The sequence below is a fragment of the Callorhinus ursinus genome, unplaced genomic scaffold (assembly GCF_003265705.2).
Source record: "Callorhinus ursinus isolate GAN/ISIS: 27379988/994484 unplaced genomic scaffold, GSC_fseal_2.0 scaffold71, whole genome shotgun sequence".
NCBI lineage: Eukaryota > Metazoa > Chordata > Mammalia > Carnivora > Otariidae > Callorhinus > Callorhinus ursinus.
The window spans coordinates 3,305,160-3,329,984 of NW_027397133.1; the positions used below are offsets into that span (position 1 = coordinate 3,305,160).

Here is a 24,825-nt window from a genome sequence, read left to right on the forward strand (position 1 = left end):
CAGGAGGCAGGGTGCGAGCACGTCAATGCAGGGGCTGCCCGGGCATGTCCGGTCAGGTGCTAGGGGTTTCCTTCTTGCCCTGAGTCCCCTGCCAGATTTGTGGCGAGTGTGGCCAGGTGTGCTTGCTCCAGAGTGTGTCCCCGTCAGTGGGCCAGTTACCAGGAACCTGTTACAGGTGTGCTTTGTGACTGCTGGGGGGTCAGTTTTTGTTTATGTCTGACTTGATCTGTGTCCATGAGGGTCAGTTTCTGACAGTTGTAATGTGTCTGCTGTGAACTGGCGTGCGTGCGTTTGTGTGTGTCCCTGTAGGAGGGTCACCTAGATCGAGCTGTGTGTCCAGGCGTCCCTGTGACAGGTGTGTGTGTGTGTGTGTGTGTGTGTGTGTGTGTGTCCTGAAAAGCTCTCAGCCTCAGCCCGTGACTGCGTGTGTGCTGGGGGGGGTACCTGCTCCGTGGCAATGTTTGTGAACACAGTTTGTGGGTCCCCGTGTGCTCATCAGTGTGGGTGTTTGTGCAACACAGCCCCCTTCCTTGTGTCAGTCGGCCTGTCCCTGGGGCCGTCTCAGCGAGCCGGTCTCTGTATTTGTGAGCGTGTGCCCCAGTCAGCGTGTGAGTTTGCACATCCCCGCCCCGGTCCAGGGTGTGCTTTTGTGCAAGTGTGGCCGAGCGCCTGTGAGTCGGCTTGTCGCCGTGGCCCTGTCAGCACGTGACTTTGTGTACCCTGGAGCGCCAGTCGGTCAGTCTGCGTACACATCTCTGCGCGCCTGTGTCTGTGGGTCCCAGTCAGTGTGTCAGTGTGTCAGCGTGTGTGTCCGGCTGTCCCGCCGGCCGGGCCGCCCGCGTCCGCACGCCTCGGTCCTTCCCGCCGCGGGCCGGGCCGGGCCCCGCCCCGCCCCCGACTGCAGGGAAACCCCCGCGCGGAGGTAGGGGGGCGCGGCGCGCGCCTGCAAGTCCCGACTTGTCCGCGGCGGGCGGGCGGGCGGGCGGGGCCGTGGCGTCACGCGGGGGCGGGGCGTGGGACCCGCCGGGCGGGGGCGGGGCGGGGCGGGGCGGCCGCCGAGCGGGCCGGGGATCCGCCGGGCGGCCTGAGACGCCGCGCGAGCCACATGCGAGCGGGCGCCTGGCGGCGGCGGCGGCAACGACGGCAGCGGCGGCCCCAGAATCGGCGGCGGCGGCCACGACGCGGACACGCCTGCAGCCTGAGCGGGAACAGCGGCAGCCACAGCCACAGCAGCCGCCACTGCAGTTAGAGCAGCAGTAGCCGCCGCCGCAGCAGCAGGCGCCGCAGCGAGCGGCGCTCGGCGGGCGCGTCCTCTCGAAGGAAGCCGCCCGCCCCCCCATCACCGCCCCCTCCGGCGTGTTCATGCCCCCGGGGTGAGTGTGCGCACCCCGAGTGCCCACCGGCCGCGATTGGCCAGGCCGGGTGGGCTCCCTGGAGGAGGTGGCAGGAGTGCGCTGGGAGAGCAGTGGGGGCACGCTGCATCCCCACACCCGTGCCTCCCTCTGTCCCCACCCTCCATCCCACGAACGACCCTGGGTTGGGGTCGCTGGGCGGGAGGCACTAAGGGTCCGGGAGCGCAGGTGCCTCAGCGGTCTGGCGGGTTTGTTTACAAACAATGGGGGTGCGGGCTCGGCAGCGCCCCCTGGCGGCCAGTGTGGGCCCGGGGAAGTGAGTCGACCCCGACTGCCCCGGCCCCCGCAGTCCGGGAGGGGCGCGTGCGGGGTGGGGGGGGGCGGCTTGTCGGGGCGGCCACACCCCAGGCGCGCGCCCGCTGGGGGCGGCGACAGGGGGCGGCTCGCGGGCCGTGGAGTCTGCGGCTCCTGCGGGCGGGGGCTGCGCCCCAGCAACAGCCGGTTATTGGCCCCTCGCTCGCCTGGCGGGCGGGGCAGGCGCACGTGGCGGCGGCGGGGGGGGGGGGGTGTGCTGTGACAGCAGAGGGGGGCGTCTGGGCCCGCCGTGGGAGCGCGCGTGTGCGGGGTTGTGGATCTGCAGGTGTCTCGCCTGGGTGTGTGCGTGTGTCTGGCTCCGAGTTTGTGCTGGGGTCTGCGGGGGGTGGTGGTGTCAGTCCAGGGGAATGTTGGGGCTGCGGCCCGTCGGGGTGTGTGCGAGTCCCCATGTGTGTTTGTGTGCGGTTCTGTGTATGCCGTGCCCGAGGGGCGGGTGCTGTCTATGTGTGGTATACCTGTGTGTGTGTGTTGTGTGCTCTGTGAGAGTTGTCTGTGTGTGCTGTTTGGGGGTGATTCTCTGGGTCTGTGTTGCCTGCGTGGGCTCCAGTGTATGGTTGGAGTGTTTGTGTGTTGCTTGAGTGAGCTGTGTCTGAGGGTCTATATGTGTGTGTCTTGCCCGATGTGCTGTGTTTGTGTGTGCTTGTGTGTCTTGACTGTGTGTACTGTCTGTGTGTATCTCCAGGGCATGGGTCTCAGCTAAGCGTTTGTGATGGTGTGCCTGCTGAATGCAACCTCTGTTTTCTGTCCAGGTGCGTGTGTGAGTTCTGTGTGTGTGTGTGTGTGTGTGTGTGGTGGGGGTGTCTCGGTCTGTGTTTGGCTTGTGTGTCTGGCATCCGCGTCTGGGAATTGAGGATCTCAGCTCTGTGGGGTCTGTGCAGTGGTCAGTGGGTGTTGCTGGCAGTCTCTTGTAGTGTGGGGCTGTGTCTGAGCCTCTGTGTGTGTGTGTGTGTGTGTGTGTGTGTTGAGTCTGAGGGGCTTGTCTCTGTGATCCGCTGGCTCATGTGTGTCATGTGGGCTGCGTGTGTGGAGTGTTTATGTCAGTCACGTGAGACCAGTGTTTTCTGTGGGTGCTCTAGGTGTGCGCGCTGCCACTGCTGTGTAGGATTAGAGTTCGCTGGGCTGTGTGCGTGTGTGCGTGTGTGTCCGGGGCTCACAGTTGGTGATGGTGCTTTGAGGTTGGCGGAGAAGGGTGAGTTGATGTCTGCTCTTTTGCATCTGTGTGTCGTTGCTGGTGTGAATGGTGATGCATCTGGGTCTGATGACAGGAGTCCGTGTGTGCCCACTGTACATGTGTCCTGGGGTCTGAGAGTTGGTGACCCGGGGGGGCGTGTTTTGGGTGTGTTGGCCTGCGTGTGTCCATGGATGTCCATTTGGTATTGATATTTGTGTAAGTCCTGAGGTGTGCAGGTCTGACCTCGTGGGTGTGTATGTGGGGGGGAGGGGCATGTGTGTTGGAGAAGTGTGCCAGTGCCCATGTAGTGTGTTTTTGTGTTTGTGATGACTGCACTGTGTGTGTGTGTGTGTGTCCTGTATTGGGTACCACTATCAGAGACTGGAACCTGTGCAAACGGGAGATGAGGGGGGAGGTCAGGCTGGCCAGTCCTGAGTGAGTCCTTCCATGTGTGACGTGTACCCTTTGCACCTCCCCCCACCCCACAACTCGTCTTTGCCATTTGGGTCCCGCATGAGTCCCTGTGTGTGCGCATCACTGTGTTCCGGAAGTTAGACCCACCAGCCCATGCCCGGGGTGACTCCCAGGCTGGGTGAGTTTGTGTTTTGAGGCTGTCTCCCCTGCTACATACACACACCTGACAGACTCCTCCACCTGGGTCCTGTGTGAGCCCTTGGGCTTGCTGTGAGAGCCGTCCTGTGCCTCTTTCCTTGTCCGTCGTGTGCATGGGAGGCTGTCCCCACCTGGGCGGCCCTGCGTCAGACCGTCGGTGGGCATGTGTCTTGTGGGGCCATCACACCCGCCTACAGTGCCCCATCTGGGCCCTGTTTGTTGTGGGAGCCTTCCCTGCCCCCCAGATGTGCAGGAGTGGGGGTGTCCTGTGTACCCCAGGTAGGAGGTGTGTATTGTGGGGCCCTGGTGCCCCCGGCACTGCCCGGCTGACCGCACTCCTCTCCCCCTGTCCTGCAGGCCTCAGGGAGCGCCATGGCCCGAGCACGCCAGGAGGGCAGCTCCCCGGAGCCCGTAGAGGGCCTGGCCCGCGACGGCCCGCGCCCCTTTCCCCTCAGCCGCCTGGTGCCCTCGGCCGTATCCTGCGGCCTCTGCGAGCCCGGCCTGCCCGCCGCCCCCGCCGCCCCCGCCCTGCTGCCCGCTGCCTACCTCTGCGCCCCCACCGCCCCGCCCGCCGTCACCGCCGCCCTGGGGGGCCCCCGCTGGCCTGGGGGTCCCCGCAGCCGGCCCCGAGGCCCGCGCCCCGACGGTGAGTGCCGCCCCGCGCCGGCGCCCCGGGATGATGGGAGCCAGGAAAGAGACACTGAGGAACTGGAGAAGTGGGAGCGAGTGGGGGGAGGTGGCGAGCCGGCCGGGCCACAGGGAGGGTGTGGCCAGTGTGGTCTTTGTGTTGCAAGAAGCAGGAAGACGGAGTGGGAGGCTGGGGGTGGGGGGAGGCCGAGTGGGAAGTCCCTCCTGGAATCTGACTGCAGTCTCCGAGTTGCAGCCCACGGCCTTTTCCGGGCCCGGGGCAGCAGCTGTTTCCCAGCCCCCCTCCCCTAGTCTGGGTCTCCTTAACCTCCCCGAGGACTGTAGTTGGAGAGAGCGTGGGCAGAGCGAGGGGACTGTCACTTCAGGACTTGGTGGGGGGGGCGATTGGCCTTTTGCCTTTATCTGCATCTCTGGCCAGGGCCGCCCCTCTCCGCAGTCCGGGAGGAGGAAGGAGAGGGGGAGGGGCCATTGTGTGGGGAAAGTGGGGGTGGGGGAGGCGAGAGTGGGAAAGTGAGTCTTGGGGAGGGAAGGGTTAAAGGTCCCCTGCCGGATGGGCTGTTAACCCTGTGGTGCCCTGCTAGCCCCATCCCGGCGAGCACGCTCGGTGGCAGGGAAGATTGTCCTGCTCTCCCTCTCCACCCCAACCCCTCACCTTGTCCCTGGAGCCCACGGAGGGCAGGGGAGAGAAAACTTCCCTGGCTGGGTTCCCTGGCAGCGGGGGCAAGAGGGGCCCCGATTTCAAGACCACAGGCCTAGGTGTGGAAACTGAGGCCCCGACTTTAGGCCTTAGGATCCCTCTCACCAGGACCTGGTGTGACTGGAGAGAGGCAGAGACTGCGGGGTGGCTCAGAAGGGGGTGGGGCAGGAAGGCATCTCCCGAATCCCAGCCCCCCAAGGCCCGGGCTCGCTCGGAGGCAGCCAGTCTGGCCTTCTGGTCTCCGTGCCCCTGCCACATCCGGGGGTGTGGCTTCACTGTGGTTGGACACCAGAGGGCAGGAGACCTGAGGCTTGTGACTGGGTGTAGTCAGTCGCCGTATCCCTATGTGACCTTGGGCCACTTCTTAGGGTGGGCCTCAGTTTCCCCATCTGTCAAATGGAGCCGGCAAAATTTGGTCCCGTTTTGGAATAGTTGGGTCGGATAAGAGGGAGGACTTCCAGACTAACATGGGTAGTGGGGTGATAGCTGGCTAGGCAGGTAACCCCCAGAGAGGCCTCCCCAGGACCTCTTCATGCTTTCTGGTGCCTGGGGAGCAGAAGCTGAGAAATCTGGCTTTAGGAGGGGAGAAACGGAATCGGCAGAAATGAGGCGGGGAGCAGAAAGGAAATCGGGAGGCTGGAAAAGGGAGAAGCGGGCTCTGGCTAATTAGTCCCTCGGGGCCACCTCAGGGCCTACAAGGGGTGGTGGGTGCTGACCACGCCCCCCTCCTTCCCCCGCCCCCCCCGTCTTTTCCCAGGTCCTCAGCCCTCGCTCTCGCCGGCGGAGCAGCACCTGGAATCGCCGGTGCCCAGTGCCCCGGGGGCCCTGGCGGGCGGCCCCACCCAGGCAGCCCCGGGAGTCCGGGGGGAGGAGGAGCAGTGGGCCCGGGAGATCGGGGCCCAGCTGCGGCGGATGGCGGACGACCTCAATGCGCTGTATGAGCGGCGGGTGAGTGCTGGGGGCGGGGTAGACGGCAGGTGGGACTTCCCGCCCAGGAGGGGGCTGCGGGCGGGCCCCGCCAGATGTGCGGCAGCTGCTGCCCGGCGCGGCGGGGTCGCGCTGGGGACATGCAGGTGGGAGGGGCGGCGGGCCCGCGGACCTGCCGAAGGGCCCGCGCCGCGGCTGGCACAGGCCGGGCGAGGGCCGGGACTGCCTCGAGTGCCGTGGCGCGCCCGGGGCCCGCGGCCGCGGGGACTGAGGGCGGCGCTCCGCGGAGCGACTCATATATCCCGGGCTATTTATAGCCGGTGAGTCAGCAGCGGCGGCGCGGCCGCACCCGCCCCTCCCACCCGCCGGCGCGCGCGGCCCGCAGCGCGCCTTACAGCTTCCCGGGCGGCGGGGGCGGGCCCTGGAGCCCCGCCCCCGCGGTAGGCCCCGCCCCCAGCCCACGCCTCGGCCTCTCGTTAAAAGAAAATCCTTGAAGCCTATGTCGTAGAACAGAGAATAAGTATCAGGGCGCCGACCACCCAGCTCTGTCCAAATCTGAACATTACACCCGCAGTGCTTGCTTATTGAAAGACACAAAACCCGGATGTTGTCAAGCCCCTTGTTCTCCTCTCTGACCTCTCCTCCTCCCCCTTTCCAAAGGACTCCTCTCAAGTGGGCATGTCCCCTGACTCCGCAAGTGTTGATTCTTTTACTACCTATTTATCAGGCCACAAACAATGCTTAGGTTTGCGGGATGTTTTTGGCTTCATATACGTGGTGTGTCCCTCTCCAAACTTTTTCCCCCTGTATTAGGCTTTGAGACTGATCCATGTGGGCAAAGCAGCTTTTAGTTCCTGCATTTTCCCTGCTATGTAGCATTCTATTGGATCAACACATAGTATCCTTGCTCATTTTCTCATTGATGAATATTTAGGATTTAAAAAAAAGAATGCTCAAATTTCATTGGCTTGGGTTTTTGTGTGGGTTTTTTTGTTTTGTTTTGGTTTGGTTTTTGTCTCTTTCCAATGATGCACATCTGCAGTGCACTTGTACCTCTGGAGTAGCTACCTGGGTGTTCTGCCCGCCTCAGCTTTACTAGATAGTTGCTAGCTTGCTCACAGAGATGACTGTGCTGGGCGGCACCCCTCAGCAGTGAGACATTGGCAGGCTTTCCAACTAATGCCATTCTGATGTGCCCCCTTTGCTACCTCCTGGTTGCAAGAGTTGGTGGGGAGTGATGAGAGGGTGGGGATTGGTACAAGGCATCCCACAGCCTGGCACCCACTAGGATCATCAGGATGGTTTATCGGACTTTGTTCTCATCTGTCAGAAGAGTTTCTCATCCTTTCACGGGGATGAGACTAGGTGGGCCCTGCTTATTAGCAGCGGGCCTGGCCATGCACTCAGGATAGGGGGTGGGAGAGTGCTACAGCTTACCTTTAATTCCTACTGGTGGGGAGTCTTTTCTTCTATGTGGCTTCCTTCGTTTTCACTTGCCTAGCAATTTGGAACTGAGAGGGTCCTAGAGGCCACCCCAAGCCTTCATCCTGTTGCTGGAAAGAGGGCAGGGGTTAGTTTGGCTGGATATACTTCTGAGCAGCCTCAGCACAGAAGGTGAACTGTGGTTCCCAGGGCCTGTCCTTCCACAGATCATCCTAGGATCGCTGAGACTATGGGCTCCCCGCTCCCTTCTCTCTCACTTCCCAGCCTTTGAGCGGAGGGCAGGACAGGCCGCCATCCAGCCTCCCCACCCCCGCCCCGCAACCCCCCAGCCCTGGCTGACTTTGGTTGGGAGACTAGGGGAGCACTTGCTGGGCGCAGGCACTGTGCTGAGGGCATTCGGTCCGCATCCTCTCCGTCCTGTTCTGTTCTAGATGAGGTTGCTGTCCTCAAGGTGACGACGTGGGCCCAGGTGGTGGGAGGAGCTGGGATTTGGACCCAATCAGCAGTAATAGTACCTACCGCTGAGGGTTGGGGGAGAATGTAGGACGGTGCCTCCCTCCTCGCTGCCCTTGGGCCTAACCACCCATGTGCCCAGGTCCCCCTGTGGCACACCCACCCTGACTTCCTCTTCTCCCTCTCCCTAGAGACAAGAGGAGCAGCAGCGACACCGCCCCTCACCCTGGAGGGTCCTGTACAATCTCATCATGGGACTCCTGCCCTTACCCAGGGGCCGCGGAGCCCCGGAGATGGAGCCCAATTAGGTGCCTGCAGCCGCCCGGTGGACGTCAGGGACTTGGGGGGCAGGACCCTCCCACCTCCTGATGCCCTGGCCAGCGCGGGGGACTTTTTCTGCACCATGTAGCATACTGGACTACCAAGCCCTGCCTGTCCCAGGGGCAGGCCAGGGCAGCCACTCCAGCCCCAGCCCCGGCCTAGCCTGGGTGCACTGATGGGAGATGTGGACTCCTGGGTCCCTGGCTGGGAAGCCAGGGGAGAGAGGGCTGACGGACTCAGCGTCTGAAGGCAGCGGTGACGGAGAGGGTGGGGACAGAGCTGCCCGCCTCTGCCGCCCACCACCATCTCAGGAAAGGCTGCTGGTGCTGGCTGCCCGTTCCAGCTGCAGGGGTGACACTGGGGGGATTCTCCCTCCCAGTGCTCCTTCACTTTGGGCCTGGCCTCAGGCCCCTGGTGCTTCCCCCCCTCCTCCTGGGGAGGGGGCCCGTGAAGAGCAAATGAGCCAAACGTGACCACTAGCCTCCTGGAGCCAGAGAATGGGGTGGGTCTGATGGCTACCCCAGCCCAGCGCCCAGCCATCTTCCCTGAGCCAGCCGGCGGGTGGTGGGCATGCCTGCCTCACCTTCATCTGGGGGTGGCCAGGAGGGGCCCAGACTGTGAATCCTGTGCTCTGCCCGTGACCACCCCCCGCCCCCATCAATCCCATTGCATAGGTTTAGAGAGAGCACGTGTGACCACTGGCATTCATTTGGGGGGTGGGATATTTTGGCGGAAACCGCCCCAGCCTTAGTCCCCAGGGCGAAGCGCTGGGGGGAAGACGGGGAGTCAGGGAGGGGGGGAAATCGCAGAAGAGGGAGGAGTCTGGGAGCGGGGAGGGATGGCCCAGCCTGTAAAATACTGTATATGCGCTGCTGTAGATACCGGAATGAATTTTCTGTACATGTTTGGTTAATTTTTTTTGTACATGATTTTTGTATGTTTCCTTTTCAATAAAATCAGATTGGAACAGTGGATACTCTTTCTGCTTTCTTTCCCCACTGCCTGGTCGGGTCCAAGTCTCTGTGACCTCTATCTGGGATGAGGTAGGAGGTGGGAGAGGTGGTCCACAGAGCACACCTGGCTGTCCAGCTGTATCCAAAGGGAGGCTAAGGAGCACGGGTGCCACTGTATACACCCAGCCCTCATGCCTCCCTACACAACTCCCATTAAAAGCAAAGCCCCATCCAAGTACTAACCAGGCCCGACCCTGCTTAGCTTCCGAGATCAGACGAGATCAGGCGCGTTCAGGGTGGAAGGGAAAAATGAAACGGGGGAAATCGGAGGGGGAGATGAACCATGAGAGACGATGGACTCTGAGAAACAAACTGAGGGTTCTAGAGGGGAGGGGGGTGGGGGGATGGGTTAGCCTGGTGATGGGTATTAAAGAGAGCACGTATTGAATGGAGCACTGGGTGCTATATGCAAACAATGAATCATGGAACACTACATCAAAAACTAATGATGTAATGTATGGTGATTAACATAATAAAATTAAAAAAAAAAACTTGTTTACTGGACAACAAAAAAAGCAAAGCCCCATGAGGGCAGGGCTTTGTTTTGTCACGTTTAAGAGTTTAAGTCATCTCCACACCCAGCGTGGGGCTCGAACTCATAAGCCTGAGATCAAGAGTCCCACACTCCTCTCACGGAGTCAGCCGGGCCCCCTAAGGGCAGAGGGGTGGGTTTCTTTGGTGCTTTATCCTCACTGATAAAGTATGTTCTGGAAGCTCCACATTTACTGAATGAATGACCTAGAACTTCTTCAGAAGCACCACCACGAGGAGTCCTGGGGCACATGTTGGGAATGAGGCTGACCTTGTCCCCGCCCTCATGGAGGGAGAGCATCTCAAGCTAAGATCAAACTGGGGCTTCACCCAAGCGGCTGCCCTAAGGCCGAACACGCCGCCTGGCATAAGCCTGTGGTTAATTAATATAAGAAGGGGAGCTCCTACCGTTATCTTCCTGAAAACAGGGCAAGCGGGCAAATGCTTTCCTTATGCCCTCTCCTACACGACTGGCGCAGACACAGGTTTGGAACCCAGCTCTGGCCCTTCTGGTAGTCCTCACTGGAAGAGGGGAAATTCAGGGGAAAGGGCCCTTCTAAAAGATCAGGGTAGGGGTGCCTGGGTGGCTCAGTCGTTAAGCGTCTGCCTTTGGCTCAGGTCATGATCCCGGGGTCCTGGGATCGAGCCCCATGTCAGAATCCCTGCTCAGCGGGAAGCCGGCTTCTCCCTTTCCCATTCCCCCTGCATGTGTTCCCTCTCTCGCTGTGTCTCTGTCAAATAAAGAAATAAAATCTTAAAAAAAAAAAATCAGGGTAAATGGGCATGATCACTTTGGAAAGGAATTTGGCAAAAGCTTGTCAGGCAGAGGACGCGCCTATCTATGCCAGCAATCGCCTTCCTGGGTGTCCTCCCTTAGAAGTGCATGTGCGCAAGTGTCCAAGGGTTGGCAACTCCCTAAAGTCTCCAACAGCAGTCGAAAGGGTCTCAAGTCTGCTCTAGACATGCAACAGAAAAACAGCGGGTAGCTGGAATGAACTAGAACTCTACAAATAAACAACAAATAACGGTGAGAGAAAAAAAAAAGCAAGTGGCAAAATGATGGCAGGTACCTGGGTGTTTTTTATATTTTTCTTCATATTTTCCGTCAGGGCTTAAATGCTGCACAGAGGCCAAGGCCCCTGGCCAGTGGGGGCGTTCACACCCAGCTGTCCGAAGCCCAGCAGAGGATGCTTCCTACTCGGGCAACCGATGGCTTCCCCTTTCCAGTAACCATTCATCGAATTACTGATATGGCTGAATTAGGTCTATAGATTTTAGTATTTGTTTTCCCTTTTCATTCTGGTTTCCTCTCTCCTGCCTTCTCTTGGATTATTTGAATGCTTTTTCCGGTTCTTTGAGGTTTCGCTCTCGGCAGTTCAGTCTTTAGTACTGCACACACGCATACCTCTTTCTCGGTCTATTCAGAGTCCGTATCGTACCACTTCACTTCCACTGTAGAATCCGCCATCGCTCAGGCCATGGGTCCTTTCCATTCCTCCCACCATTTTGTGCTGTCGTTGTTGTCACATGACCTGAGCCGAAGGCAGACGCTTAAATGACTGAGCCACAAAGGCACCCTTTAACTTTTGCTTTAAAATCATAATAGATTTCAAAGAAATGAAGAGACCAGATAGTCTTTAGCAATCTTTCCCCGCTGGATTACCATTTCTTCGATGCAGACTGAAGTTCCAAGTTTCTCCTGGGATAATGTCCCAAAAGCCTGAAGAACTTCCATTAGCATTTTGTATAGTGTATTTCTGCCAGTGACAAGTTCTCTTGTCTTTTTACTTGTTTTCACTGGTTTTAGAATTCTGGGGTTGACAGTTTTCTTTCAGCCTCTTGACGATGTTGTTTCGCTGTCTCTGGTCTCCGTTTCTGGAGAAATCCAGGATTACCTGAATCATGGTTGCCCTGCTTGTAATGTGTTGTTTTTGTCAGGCTGCTTTCAAGACTTTATTAAAAAAATCTTTGCCTCTTTTTTAGACTGGATAATTCCTATTAATATTATTTCCAGTGCACAAAAGTCTCTCATCCCCATTCTATTAGGTCTACCAGTGGATCTTTAAAATTGCAGATACTGTATTTTCGGTGTTAGAACACCCATTTTGTTAACATCTTCTATTTCTCTGCTGAGACTTGTCAATATTACACAGGTGTTTTCCTTTTACCTCAGTGAGCATAGTTGTAATAACTACTTTAAAGTCCTTGCCTGCTAACTCCAACACTTGGATGTCTTTTTGTTTTAACGTAGGCTCCACGCCCAACATGGGGCTTGAACTCACGACCCCAAGATCAAGAGTTGCATGCTCTACCCACTAAGCCAGCCAGGCGCCCCCCCCAACACTTGGGTTCTCTTGGTCATCTTGTCTTTTCCCTTGAGAATGAGTCCCATTTCCCTAATTCTATGTATATTAGGTAATTTTGCATTGTGTCCAGATAGTACGTTAACATTGTAGACATTCTGGATTCTGTTATATTCCTCCAAAGAAATGTGAGAGTTCCTGTGGGGATATTTGTATTTGCTAGACTCAACCTGCTGCAGCGGGTGACAGTATAAATCTGGATTGCTTCAGTCCTCCTTGGAGTTGGCCCCACACATCCATAGCCTGGTGGTCAGCTAGAGACTTGGGCTGAATCTATACATGTCACTTGGGGGGAGGGAACTTCCCTCGCACTCTCCGTTCCAGCTGCTGTGGTTCCCTGAGGCTCTGTCCTCTGGTTCTTCAGGCCAGTAAGACAGCTGGTTTTCTACCTGATTTCTGGCTGCCTGGTGCAGTGCCAGAGGCTGCAACCCACCCTCGGGCTAACACTGTAGAAAAATGCACACACACCAGAAAACTCATCCTGTGGTGGGCTTTTCCTGCAACTTCCAACTCGCCCTCTCCCCCAAATCCACCTGCTTTTGATCACTCTCCAGAGCCTTCCAGCAGTTTTGGGGTTTTTTTTGTTTTTGGTATTTTGTCTAGAATATATAGTTTATTTGCAGGGGTGTGGTTGTCTGTTAGAAGCATACTCCACCACACCAGAAACAGAGCTTCTGTATTTTTTTAGTAGACCTAGACCGATTATTTTTTCAGGATTGAAAGGGGGGAACCCTACTCTACTATCCAGGGTAGATGGAAAGAGTCAGAGATCCAGGGACAAAGTCGGAGATGGCCATATTTTATTAGCAAAGTCCAAAGGGCTCCTAATAAAACAAGAGAAGGAATCAGTTGTTCCAGGAGGAAAGGAAACATCTAAAGTCATCTCTGTTGGCCTTCTCTCTTAGAACTAAGGTGCTGAGTGGTCCCATGGCTTGGCAAAGTGGACACTCAGAGCACCTGGCAAATGAGGTCCAGAGCCTAACCTCTGCCACAGGCAAACTGTGCCCCCTCTAGCCAACTAATCCCCAACTTGAACCGGCATCCCTCACCCATCTCCAGTAATCCCACCCTGCAATGGTTGCTTCTGGAAGGGATTTACTTTTCATTGTTTATGTTGTTTTTTCCTTCCTCAAAAACTATGACTGCGTGTCTCGGTAAACCTTTCAATTCTGCACTACACACACCTATTATCTATCCAGACAACAAATGACATGTAAAAATGCTACCATGCTAGTCTTTCAGAAGGAAGCAACATCTCAAATGCACTTACATACTCTATAACCTCGGCCTCGGGCTTTGGGGAGTCTTTCCCAAGCGTGTGCAAAGGAAACCAGCTCAATGTCACTCAACAGCAGACTGATTAAATAGCTTATGGTTCATCTGTGGTTTTGGAATTCAATGCACAATGCACTGACAAGGATCTCCAAAACATAGTGAGAAAAAGCAAGTTGCAGGAAAGTTACGCACAATAGCAGCTAACATGAAGCAACTTCTACTCAAAAGAATGTATTCATTCAATTCCCACATTAACAGAGGAATGTACTATTAACCCATTTTACACATGGGGCAATGGAGGCACAAAAAGGTCACCTGCCCAAGGTCACATAGCAAGTGGGATAGCCCGGGCTTAAACCTGACAGTTTGGAAAGATTCACTGTCAAAGGCTGCCGAGAGTGACCTCTGGGAGGTATATATGAAAGTGGATACAGCTAACATATCCAAAAAGCATCTCCCATTTCTCTCCAAAATCCTGAGTTTAGCTAGGAAGTCAGCTGCTCCTGCTATGTGGCCGATGTTGAGCTGCCAGGCCCTATGAGGCAGTGGGGAGGAGTCTTTTCACCCCTATATATGTATAATGCTTGAATGTTTAACTATGAGCTTAAAAACAAAATCTACCTGCCCGTCTGGATCCAGCTGAAGGCCCTCCCTCAACACCTGGGCCACCCGGGCCTGCCTGTTTTTCAGTGGTGACTACTAAGTCCCAGGACCTTGTGAAGGCAAAGCCCTAGTCGCTAACAAGTAGTGGCGCCACTAAATAAATGTTCCTAAGTGTCTTGCGGAGAAGTCTTCCCCATCAGCCCACATTCCGTGCCTTACTTGTTGGATCAGGCTGTTCCCTCATCTGCAGTGTGAGCACGACAACAGCATCGACCCCCATGGGGCTGCTGTGAGGATTCAAGCAATTAAGCCAAAGTGCAAGTATTCTGAAAGGTACCAGGCAGGTAGTGTGAGTATGTTAGCTATTATTAAACTCTTTTGACTTGCCAACTCCAACCTAAGCCTCCATTTTTCCATCTGCAAAGGGCAAATAGAACATAACCTCAACAGATACACACACCAAAAAATATGCAAGAAACTGACCAAAAGGGTCTGTGCTGCAAAGGGAAACCACAGAATGTGGGGCTCTGATGGGACCAAGAGCTTTTTATTGTAGTTTTTTACCTTTGCGTGTATTATTTATTTTTTGAGTAGTACCTGTTCCACTAGAATGTTCTGAGGCTTCAACTTAACAGAGTTTGGCTACTACACATCATACACAGACAATATTCCACAGACAACATAAGTGGGGTATGGAGTGGAGAAACCTGGCAGCCCCAAAGACAGCCCACTTCCTTTCATTTGGTAACTCTAGCATCCCTAAAGTATTTGTTACCTTCACAGATTAGATCCTCCTTCCCAAGTAGCTACGTATCTCCTGGAGGTATTAGAAACCACAGGATGATCACTGTGCTCTTCCTGGAGACGTGGGGAAATCTATTTTTATGATAATATTAAAACATGTAATATGGGAGAATATGAAATTTGAAGAAATGAGAATAAAGACAGTTCTTGCCTGGGGCTGGCAGCTTCCAGCACCCACCCCAGATTCCCAAGGGGTCTTTTCCAGATGATTCAATTTCTGCCATGAAAGGTACAGGGGTGGAAAAGTTTGAGAAGCTTCAGAGAAGTTTCTATGATAATTTTGTTTTTATCCATCCAGACCCTCCTGCTCCCCCTTGTGACCAAGGCCCCACACTGCAAAGTAGAAGGGTGTAGTTGGCTCAAAATGTCCAAGAAAGGGTGAGATTCATGCATTGATAAAAACACTGCCCTTGGTGCCCCTGAGTTGACATTGATGGGGTCCAGAAAGGGGCCCCTCCAGAAACACAGTCCTAGCCTCACCTAGGGAGGAGGAGAGGTGAGCAGGAGGGTCAGGGAATAGAGTGCCTCCTCCCTGTGGAGACCCAATTTTTTTTCTTTCCTTTTCTTCTGGAGCAGGACTGAAACAGGAGCGGATTTGTTCAAACTGGCCAGACTCAAAGCTCACACAATTTTACAATAAGGAGAAACCCCAGGACGGTGACAAGAACTAGAGCATGCTCAGGCTGTCGAGTCAAGACAAACCCAGCATCCTGAACCAATGAAAGCTTTGAGCCCTCCCAGCTGTGGGACTTGAGGCACATTACTTAAGTGTCACTTAACTTTAAAATGAGGCCACTGCCCACTCGGACTCTGCACAGTGCCTGCTGCACAGGGGATTCACACAGAAGGCAGCATCAGTATCACATCCTTTACTTCTTTACCGTTAATATAATTCCTGTCACTGAGAATAGCCACTTTTGAACTGAATTAGTCAATAGGCAGTTGGAACCAGAAGCTTCTACGCACTCTAGAATTTGAGCAATCTCTTGTTAGATTACCCAGAAAAACAGTGGCAGGAATGGTGATGGAGAGGAGGAATCCCTGAGGCACACTGAAGCATCCAGTGAGATTTCTTTAGGTTAAAAAAGGCCACTGATAGGATCATTCCCTATCACAGGAAGACGTTTGTAATGTGGGGAAAAAAACAAATCCTAAAGCAAATAACTTTATTTCTATCATTCCTTTTTAAAGAACCAAGGGCATATAGAAAATATAAAAAAAACACAAACAGCTGTGACTCAGGGGGGTAAAGGAAGGACTGACACAGCCCTGGAAAGCAACAGCCTCCAGGACAGTCTGAGTTGCATCAGGAAAGGGCGGGGGGGCTCTGATAAGACAGGCTCCTATGCCCTAGCTTGGGCCCCAAAACATCAGAATCCTCAGGAGGTGGGACCCTGGAACCTGCCTTTTTAAAACAAGTTTTCCCAGTAATGTTCACTTTGCAAGGTCTCGCCCTAATGCCCAAGGGAACTTTGGTAACATTTCCTCTCTTCCAAAATCCAGGCTGAAACCCAACTAATCCTGAACTAAAACTCAAGAACAGCACACCAGATGCCACCTGTTGTTTTTCAGGATCTCAAACTCTGGAGGAAATACATTCCGCCTGCCGTCTTTTCCTCTCTGGGGCACCTGTCTGCATTTGGAACTGTGGCTCCCGCTAGTGTTTCATCAGGCCCAGCCTTACTCCCCACCTGGAGTCATGCTCTTCTCTGTATGACATCAGGCAGGGAGTAAGTCCAAGGAGATGGCAAGAGGATCCTAAGCAACAAGGCATGCTGGCTGCTGGCAGGCGTCTCCTGTGGAAGCCCAGAGGGTTGGCGATGCTGTGGCGGCCCCAGGACAGAGGGATGCATCAGAGGGGGCGTTCAGGCGACGGCTGGCAAACAGCCTTCACCAGTGCAGGAAGGGAGACAGCCGGTCCCTATGCCCCTTGCTGAGCAGCTGCTGGTGCTTAGAAGTCACACATCTGTACAAGCTCACTGCTCGCAGGAAATGGTTTGTACTGGTCCAATGGCTCCCCCCAACCCCCCCGCCTGGAGCTGCCTTCAAAGGGGGAGGGGAGAAGGGAGAGGGCACGTGTGGTCGCGCTGCAGGTCAGCGTCTCCAGGGCTGCCAATCTTGGGTTCACTGGGGGCCGAGGCACTCCACAATCCCACTGCCCTTCATGCCATCAAAAAAGAAGAAGTTGTTGTGAGGAGGGTCCCTTTGAGACAGGGCCTGGGAAGAAAAACAAGACAAGGGTTCAGCTCAGATGCTTTCAAAAGGCTAATATGGAGAAAAATGAAAAAGCCCTCAAAAACCAGATCTTCTAACACTCAGCAGCGGTTCTCAACAGAGGTTGATTCTGCTCCCCAGGGGCTCAGTGGCTATGTCAGAGCCACAACTGCGACTGCCCTGTCTCTCTGTGCTGTCCCCAATCACCTGAGCACCTCTGGACAGATCAGTTAGCCTCTCTGAACCCCATTTTCCCCACATAAAATGAAAACAGTACACGTACTGTCCTCGTAGCACTAGGCAGATGCTGTTCCTCAACGATGTGAAATGACGTGTCCCCCCCGCCCCCAGCAGCGCCGTGGGTGAACGGCAGTAATAACTATTCATGCCGATCCGACTGAGAACGGCGGCAGCCCTGACCCCCTGTGGGACACACACTGCTGCAGACACGGCTCTTCCGTGAGGAGACACGCTGCCTGCCTTCGTGTGCACGACGGGCCAGGGCTGGGATCCAGACAGTCTTTGAGATGCTACTTAGCCATGGAAATGGTGATTATCTTGTGGGGTTAACAGCAGCACAGGGCACTTTAACGAAGGGGCCAAACCTCCTGAAATCATGTGCTGAATCGTGTGTGTACATGTGCGTCCTGAGAAAGGACTCGCAGGTGTCAGTGAGTTTTCTCAGAGGTTCTTAACTCAAAAAGGGTTGCCATTTAAAGACGAGGACATCGTCCAAGCACGCCACTAGGCCAGGTTTAAAGGCTCCCAGGAGCGCCATGATTGTCATTCATAGGGCGGGACTTCTTTCACAAGGTTAGGAATGCACTCTAAACACCCTGAACTTCTCTTTGAATTGAGCGTCAACCTCAACCTGTTTCTTCCTCTGTAAAATGGGAATAATTATACCTCCTTCAAGTGGTTATTCAGCCATCCGTCCATGGAAAACTTCTAGAGCATCTACTCTGTGCCAGGTATCAGGAGTCTGAGGCACAGTTAAAACAGAGGCCTGCTTCTCTGGGCTTACATGCAAAATGGCAAATCAACTGCACGTGCCTGTTACCGTTTTTGGGGAACATGAGATGCAATCAAGCTTGGAATGCGTCTGGCACATAACAAATTCTCAAAAAGTGGGAGCTGCCATGACTGAGAGGAGCCAGGGACCCCTTACCACGATCTGAGGACCCCAAGCACTCAGCCAGGTGGAAGGGCCCAAGAGCCCACAGTTAGAACTCCCAGACCCCAGAACCCAAGTTACAGGACATGACACAATGGGACCCAGCAGCACTGCTGCTGCCACCATCACCGCTACACTGCAGACAGGGAGGCCTAGCGGAGACAAGAGGAGGAGGACACCTACGGAAGCATGACAGGACAGGGCATGTGGATGGAATATGTGGTGTTTGGAATGATGGAAGGAAGAAAACAAAGAGGATTCGGAGGGAACAGAGTTACGTTTGCCCTCCATCTCCTAATGTTTACTCATTATGGATGGTCAGATGGTGCTCAGGAGAGAAGTGGGGCTGTGCCGCAACCTTCAGATTGTGGGACCCTGGTGTCAGCTGGCTGAAGGCTGAATCGTGTTAAGTAAGGGGCGGGCGGTGGTGGGGACAAGACACCAGGCCATGGGGTGAACACGGGGCAAAAGGTAAAGTGCTTCCCAAGCAAAATGGGGGTAGGGGGAGATTCCAAACACACCCAGCAACCAAGAATGCAGAGTACTCTGGCTGTCTGGGATAAACAGAAACAAGATGCGGGCAACAGCTGTCCCCAGCAGGCAGGAAGGAGGGGGCTGCATTAGAGGTTAGGACTGGGACACGGAGAAGCCACTGCAAACAATGGGGTCAAGGCCAGCCGCCCCGACTCCTAATCTCCATCCCACATTAAATACCCAGGGAGCAGCTTCTTGGTGAGATGTCCCGAGTGAAGCCGAAGGCACAAAGACAGCACCCGGCTCCACGCAGACAACGTCTGCAGCATGAGGCCGAGCGGTGAAGGGCACAGGCTCAGAGAGCAGACTGCCTGGGCTCAGGTCCTGGCTCCGTCACTTCTCTGCACTGCGGCTCCTCCCTTATGAATCAGGGGTGCTCACAACAGTCCTACCTCGTAGGGCTGTTGTGAGGAAAAGACAAGTGTATCCTTGCATAGGCATTTCAGTAAGTTTTGCTACCGCTGTTGTCATTGTAGGCTACAAAACTGATTTTGTGCCCCTAGGATTCTCCCATCACAGCGCCCCTTCCTCCTGAGTCTGTCCACAGGCGGCCTCAGAATCCTTCTCAACACAGTCTCCTGGGCGGCCACAACTGACTTCTCAGATTGGGCATACAAGCTACAATATTCATAGCAGTCTTAACGAAGCAGAAGGCGTGAGCAAGGACATAGGTGTGGCCATCACATCCCTCTCTTCTTCTCCCTCTGAATCTCCCTGAGGCTCGCCCTACTCCTTAGGATATAGAAAGTTGGATTTAGGGAGAGAATCTGGTCCAGAGAAAAGGATCAGGAAAGAAGAGAGGAAAAAAAAGAACCTTAAAGATGGTAGGACTATCAAATTGAGTCAAATGTCTCCAGAACAAATTTACTGACTTCAAGACAAAGTAGTGAGACCTGGATCTCCAAATGCTCCCCTTAAGCTCAAACACATCATGTAAATGAGCATGGGAAATCATTTAACTAGGCATGACTCTGCTCCATGAAAGAAAAGGACAAACCATCATTGCAAACCTACTGGAGTAGTCGAGAACCTACAAAAGGCAGATTCAATGTCTCTGGGCAAATATCAAAGTCCCAAAGAAAGTATTTGGGGACAAGCTGTAATTCTGACAACCGAAATGTTCCAGAAGAGACTCAAAAGGCTGGCTGTGCTAGTTATGTGGTTACACCACATATTCCAAGTGAAATATTTCCCTTCTGAGAGGGACAATGACACCAAACCTAATGTGGTCACAGGTCACCCACTATAGAGCCTTGCGGGGCTCCTGGGACAGTACACATGCTCTACTGGTACTGAATGCCCCCTTCTGAACAAATACGCTTGGTGTGTGCATTACAAGAGGAAGCTCTGATACCATGGCCGTGGACAGAGAAAACCGCACGAAGGAGGAGTTAAGGGCACAGGCTGTAGAGCCCATCTCCGGGCCTCAGTGTCCTCCCGCCTTTAAATGGTGATCACGATAGTATGCACTTCACAGAGCTCTGAGCAGCAGCCTACATGGCAAGTATCATGAGCACCACGTAACTCATCAGTCGCTAGGACAGGCAGCTCTCTACGGCAGCCATGGGTTCTCTCAGGTGGCACACTGACAAGGCCATGGTGGTTCAACGGTCTTCTGCTCCAAAGGGATTCTTTACCTTCACAATTTCCTGGGCCAGGATCCCTCCAACCACTGCACACACTGGGGCCATCTCGGAGAAGCAGTACCTAGAAGAGAAGACAAATGAAATCGAGCCCGGAGAACAGGAAGGCTGCTGTAGGACATGTGACAAAGGTCAGTAGTGGGCTTGCCTGATGAAAACATCTCCTACCAGGAGGAGTCAATTCCGATAGCAATGCTAATGCTGGCACAAAGGCGTGAAAATGAAATCTGCTCCAGGAGGTTAGTTGGGAAAGACCTCTGAACCTTGCAAGGCAGGCAGGAATTGTTTCACAACATTTTTTTTGTTTAAGTTAAAGTAAAGACTATATCTGTGCTTCCTAAAAATAAGGTCCAACAAATATCAGATGTTTCAGTGCCCCGGTCACATTCTCGCAATTCTCTTCTTACCCACAACGGGCAGTGGGTTCTATCTGCTATTCCCAGACAAATGTCAGGGAGAAGGCCTGTGTTAACATGTAGGAGGCATAGGAAATCTGGGGCCTGAAATGAAGCATGGGGGGCACAAAAAGTCTCTGCTACTTACATAGATACCAACCCTTGTGGGCCAGGATGGGGCATACAGAGGACAAATCTTAGCTAATATTGTCACCTGCCTCCCCAAATCACCGCTCCTGGGCAGTATAACACTCTTCCACCACCGCCCCAGAGGAAGTGAGCTCTGCCAGTTCCCAACCCTGAACATGGAGGTATTTTTTATTTTTTATATTTTTATTTTTATAATTTATTTTTATTTTTTTTTATTTTTTTAAAGATTTTATTTATTGGGGCGCCTGGGTGGCTCAGTTGGTTAAGCGACTGCCTTCGGCTCAGGTCATGATCCTGGAGTACCGGGATCGAGTCCCGCATCGGGCTCCCTGCTCAGCGGGGAGTCTGCTTCTCCCTCTGACCCTCTTCCCTCTCATGCTCTCTATCTCTCATTCTCTCTCTCTCAAATAAATAAATAAAATCTTTAAAAAAAAAGATTTTATTTATTCATTTGAGACACAGAGATACAGAGAGAGAGAGAGCATGAGCAGGGGGGAGAGGCAGAGGGAGAGGGAGAAGCAGGCTCCCCGCTAAGCCAGGAGCCCGATGTGGGGCTTGATCCCAGGACCCTGGGATCATGACCTGAGCTGAAGGCAGATGTTTAACCATCTGAGCCACCCAAGTGCCCCATGAAGGTATTTTTTAAATGAACAAAGTGGAACACAGAGAAGTTAAAGGGAAAGCTTCCCTAGGAACCCACCCACCAGAAGACTACCTCCAATCTTCCCAGTGTGGTATACATCCTTCCTAATTTTTTAAAAGTGCACATACCTAAACATATATAATTTAAAACCCAAGTAATAGTAATCATTATTCACTCTGCTCTGTACCCTACTGGTAGATATTTAAGCTGTTCAACATTGCAAGCATACATCCTGGCATAGGTGTCCAATAATTCCTTTTTAAAAAAAAATTTTTTTTATTTATTTGACAGACAGAGAGCAAGCGAGTGAGCACAAGCAGGGGGAGAGGCAGGCAGAGGGAGAGGGAGAAGCAGGGTCCCCGCTGAGCAGAGTGCCTGATGTGGGGCTCCATCCCTGGAATCATGACCTGAGCTGAAGGCAGATGCCCAAGCGACTGAGCCACCCAGGCACCCCGATGTCCAGTAATTCCTTATGGTAAATTCTTAAATATAGAATTTCTGGGTCCTGACACATTGGGCAAAATGCCCTCCAGAAAAGCGTTACCATTTCAACTCCCACCAACGGTGTGTGAAGGTGCCCATCTCCTCACACCGTGGCAGGACCAGCATTCCCATATGTGCAACCACAGAGGTAACTTTTCCTCTGGATTATCAAGTTCCTTTACAGAACTATAAAACAAATAGAGAACTATAGCAAAGAAAAACTAGTCACTCATAATCCCACTACTCAAAGATAATCAAATGTGGAAATATTTTTCCTTTAAAAAAATATACCTATATTCTGTGCAATCATACTATACAATTTAATATTCTGCTTCCCCCCCCCTTAAAAAGTATATTATCTCGACAAAATGCTAGAGAACCTAACCAGGAACATACAGAAAGAATTATACACCGTGACTAAGTGGGATTTACAACCAGGAATGCAAGGTTGGTGTAATATCTGAAAAATCAATCAATGCAGTATTGCCATATTACACAAATAAAGGTACCATAAACATGATCATCTCAACTGACAGAGAAAAAAAAAAAAAAGCATGTGACAAAATCCAGCACCTTTTCATGATAAAAACACTCAACAAACTGGGAACATAGGGACATTTCTTCAACCCGATAAAGGGCATCTATGAAAATCCACAGCTAACACCATACTTAATGGTGAAAGACTGAAAGCTTTCTTCCTAAGATAAGGAGTAAGACAAGGATGTCTGCTCTCACCACTTCTTGACATTGTACTAGGGGTTCTAGCCAAAGCAATTAAGGAAGGAAAAATAAACAAGACTGCCAGATTGGAAAGGAAGAAATAATATATATTCACAGATAACATGATCTAGTATATAGAAAATACTAAGGAATCCACAGAAAAATTATTTGAACTATTAAATTTATTCAGCAGGGCTGCAGGACACAAGATTAATATACAAAAATTAGTTGCATTTCTATACATTAGCAATGAACATTCTGAAAATGAAATTAAGACCTCCATTTACAATACCACCCAAAAGAATAAAATATATAGGAATAATTTAACAATAATTGTGTAAAACTAATATTCTGTAGACGACAAAACATTGTTAAAAAAAAAAAGATGTAAATAAATGGAAAGATACCCCATGTTTGCGGATCAGTACACTTAACACCATTAAGGTGGCAATACTCCCCAAATTTAATCTATACATTTGGCATAATCCCAATCAAAATTCTTGCTGCCTTTTTTGTAGAAATGCAAATTTCTACATCCTAAAAATTCATCTGAGAATGCAAGAGACCCAGACTAGTCAAAAGAATCCTTCCTCAGAAAGGAAAAAGTTGAAGAACTCACATGTCCCAATTTTACAACTTACTACTACAGCTGCTGATACTGCTACAAAACAACATAATCAAGATACTGTGGTACTTGAATCTACATGGACAGACATATATATCAGTGAAATAGAAATGAGAATCCAGAACTAAAGAAATACATATATGGTCAATTGATTTTTGACAAGGGTAACAAGACCATTCAATGAAGAAGGCCTTTTTTATTTTTTTAACAAACAATACTGGACAATTGGGTCTCCACATGCAAAAGAATTAAGCCGAACCCCTACCTCACACCATGCACAAAAGATGACTCAAAAATGGCTCACAGACCTAAATGTAATAGCTAAAACTACAAAACAGAGCAATAAAACTTCATGACCTTGGATTAGGCAATGGTTTCTTAAATACTATCCTAGGGAAAGTACATGTGAAAAAAGAAAAAAAAACAAACAGATAAACTGTATTTCATAAAAATTAAAAACTTGCACTTCAAAGGATACTTTTCACTTCAAAGGGAATGAAAAGACAACCCATGGAATAGGAGAAAAACTTTATGAATCATGTATCTGATGAACGACTTGTATTGAGACCCTACATAGAACTTTTTTTTTTTTTTAAAGATTATTTACTTATTTGAGTGAGAGATAGAGCAAGAGTGAGAGCGAGCAGGAGCAGGGAGGAGGAGCAGAGGGAGAAGCAGACTCCCCGATGAGCAGGGAGCCCAATGTGGGGCTCCATTCCAGGACCCCGGGATCACGACCTGAGGCAAAGGCAGACACTTAATGGACTGAGCCACCCAGGAGCCCCTGGACCACTTTCTAATACCATAAACGAAAATAAATTCAAAATGGACAAAAGGCCTAAACGTGAGAGAGGAAACCATCAAAATCCTAGAGGAGAACACAGGCAGAAACCTCTCTGACCTCAGCCACAGCAACTTCTTACTAGATACTCGCCAGAGGCAAAGGAAACAAAAGCAAAAATACTGGGGACTCCTTCAAGATAAAAAGCTTCTGCATAGCAAAGGAAACAACAAAACTAAAAGGCAGTCTATGGAATGGGAGAAGGTATTTGCCAATGACACATCCAATAAAGGGTTAGTATCCAAAATCTATAAAGAATTTAACACCAAACTCAACACCCCCCCCAAAAAAAGAATCCAGTTAAGAAATGGGCAGAAGACATGAATAGACACTTTTCCAAAGATGTCCAGTTGGCTAACAGACACATGAAAAGATGCTCAACATCACTCATCATTAGGGAAACACAAATCAAAACCACGATGAGATACCACCTCACCACACCTGTCAGAATGGCTAAAATTAACAGAAGAAACAACGGGTGTTGGTGAGGATTTCAAGAAAGGGGAACCCTCTTGCCCTGTTGGTGGGAATGCAAACTGGTACAGCCACTGTGGAGAAGAGTTTGGAGGTTTCAAAAAGTTTAAAAATAGAACTACCCTTTGATCTAGTAATTGTACCACTAGGTATTTACCCAAAGGATACAAAACTACAGATTTGAAGGGGTACACGCACCCCGATGCTTACAGTAGTATTATCAACAATAGCCAAACTATGGAGACAGCCCAAACGTCCATCAACTGATGATGGGTAAAGAAGATGTGGTGTGTACACACACACACACACACACACACACACACACACACACACACACACAC

The 24,825-nt window shown here is 52.2% G+C and overlaps 2 protein-coding genes across 5 annotated transcripts in view; one reads left to right on the forward strand and one right to left on the reverse strand.

The window, feature by feature from the left end:
• The first annotated feature begins 52 nt into the window (after positions 1–52).
• Positions 53–8,971, forward strand: BBC3 (BCL2 binding component 3). 2 transcript variants are annotated; one of them, XM_025849971.2, is made up of 4 exons: positions 53–175; positions 3,868–4,156; positions 5,613–5,803; positions 7,870–8,971. In XM_025849971.2, the coding sequence occupies exons 2-4, from the start codon at positions 3,883–3,885 to the stop codon at positions 7,984–7,986; spliced, it is 582 nt and encodes a 193-aa protein (XP_025705756.1). In that variant the 5' UTR covers positions 53–175; positions 3,868–3,882; the 3' UTR covers positions 7,987–8,971. The 2 variants fall into 2 exon arrangements, with proteins under 2 accessions (XP_025705756.1, XP_025705757.1); XM_025849972.2 differs by lacking the exon at positions 53–175 and adding an exon at positions 1,077–1,373.
• Positions 8,972–15,737: 6,766 nt separating this feature from the next.
• The window catches only part of SAE1 (SUMO1 activating enzyme subunit 1), a 77,970-nt gene continuing 68,882 nt past the window's right edge, over positions 15,738–24,825 (reverse strand). For all 3 annotated transcript variants that reach the window (XM_073886515.1, XM_025849735.2, XM_073886514.1), the window contains 2 exons: positions 20,148–20,217; positions 15,738–16,805 (listed from right to left, as the gene is read on the reverse strand). In XM_073886515.1, the coding sequence (XP_073742616.1) occupies positions 20,150–20,217 (68 nt within the window). In that variant the 3' untranslated portion in view covers positions 15,738–16,805; positions 20,148–20,149. The remainder of the gene's footprint in view (positions 16,806–20,147; positions 20,218–24,825) is intronic.